This window comes from Labeo rohita, chromosome 1 (genome assembly GCF_022985175.1).
Source record: "Labeo rohita strain BAU-BD-2019 chromosome 1, IGBB_LRoh.1.0, whole genome shotgun sequence".
NCBI classification, from domain to species: domain Eukaryota; kingdom Metazoa; phylum Chordata; class Actinopteri; order Cypriniformes; family Cyprinidae; genus Labeo; species Labeo rohita.
Window position 1 is genome coordinate 39652327 of NC_066869.1, and position 7374 is coordinate 39659700.

Sequence of the window (7374 nt, forward strand, 5' to 3'; positions counted from 1 at the left end):
TGCTAAGTTTACTTTTACATGTTGTTTGAACATTAATGTGTGTTGGCAGTGTATGTACAAATCTACCCTATAATGATAAAAATCCATGCAGTGGTATTTAATTCATCTGTAAAAATAATATTCCTATTTTCAAATCGAGCCATTCTCAGATGCCTGTTGTTGTGGCATCACACCAACAGAGGCCGCTCCCACGATAGTTGATTGACATGAGCGTTTTACCTCAGATCAGCTGTAACAGTCCGCTCTCTTTGTTTCGATGCCGGAGCAGGGATGTAAGTTAGACAAGAATATCTCCGATTGAGCGATTGAGGTGTTGTGTTGCTGGATGTAATAATGAACATAGTGGTCATCATTCACCCCCGACATCTGAGCCGCTGAAGATGCAGTAGATTACGTTTGTTTGTGAAAGGAATGCGTCTCCCGATCTCCATATATCCGTCTATGTTCGCGCGAATCATTCGTGATCCAGCTTCACTTACAGCAGAAGTATAAGGGTTTTTTTTTTTTATGAATCTTTGCAATCGCCTTTCCTAATAATGTGCTAGTTAGCAAGTTTAGCGGCTAAATGCAGCTAAAGTAAACAGGCTCGTCTCTCCACAGAGAGAAGAGAGGGGCGGGGTGAGCAGAGCTCATTTGCATTTAAAGCAGCCTCGATCAGAATGAGATGATTTTTGCAGAGCTCATTTTGGCAAACATAATCAGACTTTGCCTGTTAACACGTGTACTTGTCCACTTTAAAACTGAGCTTTGTTGTTTTATGTGGTGTAGTGAAAGTGTCTCTCAGCCAGCCATCCACAGAATGAAGGGGAAAAGGATTGTGGGTAAAATAGTTGAAGGTGCCAGGCCAAAGCACAGGATGTAGATCACCCCTATCCCAACAGTTAAGGCCACACTTCTCTGGTCCCAAATTATGGTTTTCAGACAGTCACAGAACTGCAAAAGAAAAGAAAGATATCTTTAACAGACTTGCCAAAATCCAATTCAGTTGATTTTTTTTTCAATAATGGCTCTTAAAGAATACATAGGCTATTAATATATAAATTCTCTGATAATTTAATAAGTAGAACATAACATACATTTTGTAATATAATATTAATAGATCAGATTTTAAATAAAATAATATTTTTGTTGTATTTTCTCACAAAAAAGGAGCACTCACCTTCGCTGTCTGCTGGCTCACAGGTGTCCCATATCTGCAATACGTCGCAAAATGTTCGCAGTTACTCCATAATAAACTGTACGGAATGTCACCGACCAGTTTCTCTGCTCTCCTTGCGACTTCTTCGCTCGCCAGTGCTTGACACTTCATTTTCATGTCCATATCATTCACCATAATCTGAGCTCCATACCTGAAATCTTCAACCGAATCGACACGTATACTCGCCTTTCTGCACATGCAGCCTAAAAGGAGTCTTTTGTTAGTGACCACTGGTTTACTGTGCTGCTTGTTGTTGGTTAATACTAGCATGATGTCAGGCATCAGGTGTGCCACCCTGTTGTTGCCCAGATAGATGCCGTAATGAATGAAGATAGTGCGGTGCACCTCCAGTAGATCTCCTCTCCTGAGCACTGGACATTTCACTACACTGTCTGGCTCCTTCTCACTTAGACTTTTAAAAATATTGAAGTTTGAGAAAAGAAAGAATTTCTCAAATAGAAATGTCAGTGAGTCCAGCATTTTTATGACTTGTGGACTTCACATACGTTGGAGGATTTATATATGGCACGTGCTTTAGGACTGAGAAGGTCTGATTGGCTGGAAGTTACATTCCCACACTAAACTACTATAATTATCAACATTTGAATACTTAATTAATACCTATCAACACTCCGGGTTTTCCCGGTTGTCTACCGTTTTTCACACCCAACTCCCGCAGGCCCGGTTTTAGAGTTGCGTGACGATTGCGTGGCCATTGCGAAAACTTTTACTGTGGTTGGTCAAACTTTATTCACTTCCTAAATTATAGTTCAAATACAGTTTTGACAAATTTATAATAATTCACTTTAATTAGTAATTACATTTGATTAGTTTTAAATAAAATACATTAAAATAATATTTTAATGCTTTCTCTAATGTGTCTTGCAAGAAGATGATTTAGGATTGTTTATTGCACCAATAGTAATTTCAAAGGATCATAGTATATGGTTGAAATCACTATTAATGATTTAAAAAAAGGAGGGATTATTTTAAAAATGCATTTTGTTTTTATTTAGTAGCCTACAGCTATTTTAAAATAAGCTATAGCACATAATAGATGTTTCCATAGAGACCAAGAGATTAAATAGTAACTGAGTTTGCACAAAAAATTAGAGTTCAAAAGATTACATGCTTGATTCTTAATTCTCAGAACTGATTCCTAATGCTGTGTCACCTGGATGATTAAAAACGGCAAACATTCACTGATGCGCAAGGCAGCATATTAAGATTTTTCTGTGGGCAGAACAGCTGCACAGTGCTTATCATAAATACAAATCATAAAAACAATCATGGATCAGCAGGTAATGAAAATCAAGCGTATATAAACTTTATATATGTGTAATATGAACTGTATGTGCCTGTTATGTGAAAAAGCTCATTCAGGCCAGTAAAAAAAAAAAAAAAAAAAAACAACATAACTAAAAAAACAATTAAGATATCTTTAAGATATCTTTTTTTCTCTTTTCTTTTTTCTCTTTTTCCCTTTTTTTCTCTTCTTTTTTGAGCTTTTAATAGCTTGTAGATTCTGAAAGGTGTATGTTGACTTGAATAAAAATATGCGGAGCGTGTGTCGCAATTCGTACATATTTTACAAGATGGCTAATTCATACAAATTTATATGAACTGGCTCGTATGAATTTGTAAATTTTTTGAAAAATCTTACATATTTTGCGAGGAGTCAAATTCGAAGAAATTTATACAAATGACCACCCCTAACCCTGCCCCTAAACCTATCACTCACAGAAAACATACAAAATCATATGAGTGAGGTCGTACGAATTCATACGAATTAGCCACCTCGTAAAACCCGTATGAATTGGTCGTGAAAAGTGTCTCTTGTGGCATCAAATTTAAAGTTGCGGGTCAGCACGCCGACTTAATTGACTTTTTTAGGAGATTCGGTTCTACACAGCAACAAAAATGGATGCTGGCGATTGAAGGCAAAGTCTTTTTTTCAGTGATTGACCTACCCAATACGTCCCCTGCATTTGGTGTTCTTGTCATTTATGTGCTTAAGATCAAGTACCAAGTGGAAGCCACTACTGTTGTTTATTCAGAGGTAAGTACATCTTGCAGTATGCTGTAATATTAAGGCAAGGCAAGGCAAGTTTATTTATATAGCACATTTCATACACAGAGGTAATTCAAAGTGCTTTACATAAAAGGAAGTAAAATAATCATAAAAACAATAATAAAAACAATCACAAAAAAGGAAGTAGATAATGATTTAAAAATGATTTAAAAATTGATTTAAAATAAGTTTAAGACATTTAAAAACAGAAAATGATTATACATAATGCAGTCAGTTCGGATGAAGCACAGTGCTCATTCAGTAAATGCACAGCTAAACAGATGAGTTTTGAGTCTAGATTTAAATATAGCTAATGTTTTAGCACATTTGATCTCTTCTGGAAGCTGGTTCCAACTGCGGGCAGCATAATAGCTAAAAGCGGATTCCCCTTGTTTTGTGTGAACCCTTGGTATTTCTAACTGACTCGATCCTAATGATCTGAGTGGTCTGTTAGGTTTATATTCAGTGAGCATATCTGCAGTGTATTTAGGTCCTAGGCCATTGAGTGATTTATAAATGAGTAAAAGTACTTTAAAATCAATTCTAAATATAACTGGAAGCCAGTGTAGGGACCTGAGGACTGGTGTGATATGCTCAGATTTTCTGGTTCTAGTCAGAATCCAGAGCTGCAGCTGTCTAGTGGTTTTCTTGGGAAGGCCAGTGAAGAGACCATTACAATAATCCACCGCCTGTGATAAAGGCGTGAACAAGTTTCTCCAAGTCTTGACTGGAAACTAAACATCTGAGTCTTGCAATGTTATTGAGATGATAGAATGCTGATTTAGTTACTGCTTTGACATGACTACTGAAACTAAGGTCTGACTCCAGAATCACACCAAGATTCTTGACTTTCAAGTAAACTAAGTAAACATTAAAGGGAAAAAGAAAAATGAAATCCATGTACATCTGGGACGGCATGAGGGTAAGTTATGAGAGAATTTGCATTTTTGAGTAAACAGTCCTTTAAAGGAATAATCCACCCAAAAATGAAAATTGTCATCATTTACTCACACTGCCGTTCCAAACCTGTATGCACTTCTTTCTTGTTTAACACAAAAAGATATTTAGAAGAATTCTGGTGACCAAACAGTTTCAGTTCCCATTGACTTTCATTGTGTTTTTTGTCCATATAATTGAAGTCAAAAGGACCTGAAACAAACACCAAAACTATAAATGTGTGTGAGGAAAAATACTAATATTTTAAACATTTCATATTATAAACCATTGTTTCTAGCCAGCTGACAAACATGGGAGAAGTGATGATGACACACATAGGACCATCACTTCTTGCACAAGTTTCACAAAGTACTTATATCATACATCACAACATGCGGACATTTATGTCAAACAAACACGAGTAGGACACTTGCCTGGAAGCATTGATTTATAATAAAAATATCTAAACACTTCACACACAAACCTATCGTTCTGCTTCAGATGACTTTTTCTTTTTTTCTTCTTCTTTTTTTTTTCTAAAAATATCTAATTGTGTTCCACAGAAGGAAGTATATTTGGGATGGCATGAGGGTGAGTAAATGTTGAGAGAATTACAATTTTTAGGTGTTGTCTTCTTCGCATGCAGTAACGATAACTGACCATTTGAGTTGAACTGAACTGCTGTACTATTCTGTTTATTCTTTGTTAGAATTTAATATCTAACTTGATTAACTGCCGAGATTCGATTTTAGTTGAGCGATGGAGCACAGAGTCAGGATCCTGGACCATTGAGACAACCACACACAGAAAAGGTGTAATTCACTCAAAGGCATTTATTAAAGGAAGACTTCAACATTTATATGGTAAATATGAAGAAGTGAAATCAAACATCACACCCTTCAGGAAACAACAGTACATCATGTCCTGTGAGTCTCTAGACTAGACTTATGTCATGTCTGCTTTTCAGGTTAGTATGAGAAGGGCACAGGAGGTCAGGATTATTACAATCTCACATTCTTCTAATGAATTCATAACAGTATTTTTGTCTTTCCACTGAAAGTACACACAACCAAATTATTCAAGTTCAAAAAGTGCATAAAGAAATGGAATTAATCCATATGATTAATCTGTAGGCTTTTATTCACATACAAACATTGATCATCTAAATATGTAGAGTACATCAAATGTGGTAAACAGAATCTCAAACATGCTTGAGAACTGATTAGGTGTCTTAAACCACTCGAATCATATGGATTATTTTTACAATGTCTTTATGCACTTTATGCTAAAAGACTGGTTGCCTGGATAGACAAGAATGAAGAGAGAATATCAATTTTCATGCGCTCCAAAAACAAACTAGAGTTTTATGGGTTTGTAACAACATAGAAAATAATGACAAAATTTTCATTTTGGCTGAACTAATGCTCTAAAAGGTTTTCACAAAGAGAATGAAATATGAATCTAATGAATTATTTTTTTATGTGAAGGTTCATTGTGAGGATCAATCCTGACACACCTCAAGTACTCTGCAAAATTCCAGATCAGCAAAAGAAGTGGGAAGATGGTGCAAAGGAGAAACTCTGGTCTGAACCCTCAAGCGCCCAAGGAGTTTGTGGATTTCAGATGGCAAAACTATTAATCCACTATGGGCTAATGCATTCTACTCAGGAGAGTTTTTGTGAATTTGTATATTTTTAGGATTGTTCTTATGATTGAATTTGTTCCTGATTTTTTCTTTTTTTTTTTTTTCTTTTTTTACATTTTTTAAAATAGCTGTAATATACAAATATTTATGTATAAATGTTACTGCAGGTTTGAGAAAAACAATGTTTGAAAAAGTTGAAAGTTCAATTTAGGAAATCCTAGACATCTGTAACGGTGAAATGAACGAGATGGAAGCAACTGCAGGTGAAACACAAAGATTTATTGAAGACAAGGTGAACACAAACTCCGTGGTGATGAGGGGATCTCTCGGCTGGGTGGCGCAGGGGCTAGATGGCTGATGGTGATGTGGTGAAAACTCCCGTGACGAAATACACATCCACACAACGATCAACGACGAGAATATACAATCCAACAGGGAGACACGACGAAAACCAACGAAACAGTCCAGCGTCCGGTGCAACTATCAGACGGGGAAGAAGACAATGAGGTGAGTATATGTAGCTGACGGGAATGAGAGACACCTGGTGCGGGGACTGATTGGCAGCTGACGCAACGAGCATGACGTAACCACAGGACACCAAATCACGAGACCTGAGAACACAGCCGATCCATGTACCGTGACAGTACCCCTTCTCCTAGGAACGTCCCCTGACGTTCCCAGCCTCCTGTACCTGTTGATTGAATTCATCAATAAGAGAGTGATCCAGAATGTCTCTGGCAGGTACCCAACTTCTCTCCTCCGGACCGTAACCTTCCCAGTCCACCAAGTACTGGAATCCGCGTCCCCTCCGCCTAGAGTCCAGAATACGGTTGACCGAATAGGTTGGTTCCCCGTCTACGAGCCGCGGCGGTGGGGGAACCGGGACAGGCGGATTAATACGAGCAAAAAACACAGGCTTGATCTTTGACACATGGAACACGGGATGAATCCTCCTGTACGCTGGAGGGAGATTAAGGCGGACTGCCACCGGACTAATGATCTTGGTGACAGAAAACGGGCCAATGAATTTGGGAGCAAGTTTATTCGAAACGGATCGGAGAGGAATGTTCTTAGTAGAAAGCCACACTTTGGAACCGACGACGTATACGGGGGCCTCGACCGGTGGCGATCGGCTTTGGCCTTGGTGCGCGCTCCCACCTGGACCAGAGTCTCGCGGGCTCTGGACCATGTGCGACGGCACCTCTGGACGAAGGCGTGAGCGGAGGGGACCGCAACTTCGGCTTCCAGACTGGGAAAAATAGGTGGCTGGTAACCTATACTACATTCAAATGGGGAAAGGCCCGTGGCCGATACTGGTAAGGAATTGTGTGCGTACTCCACCATCGACAGCTGCTGACTCCAGGAGGAAGGATTTCGAGCGACCGTACATCGTAGTGTTCTCTCCAAATCTTGGTTGGCTCTCTCAGTCTGCCCATTGCTTTGGGGATGGAACCCCGAAGAGAGACTAACAGTGGCCCCCAGAAGTCTACAAAATTCTCGCCAAAATTTGGACACAAACTGGGG

General features: G+C 38.6%; 1 protein-coding gene across 1 annotated transcript; it reads right to left on the reverse strand.

The window, feature by feature from the left end:
• Positions 1-780: 780 nt before the first annotated feature.
• On the reverse strand, positions 781-1678 carry LOC127171417 (lecithin retinol acyltransferase). The gene is made up of 2 exons (XM_051120070.1): positions 1160-1678; positions 781-933 (listed from the first exon to the last, which is right to left on the reverse strand). Exons 1-2 carry the CDS (start codon positions 1676-1678, stop codon positions 781-783), a joined length of 672 nt encoding a protein of 223 aa, XP_050976027.1.
• Between the last annotated feature and the right edge of the window lie 5696 nt (positions 1679-7374).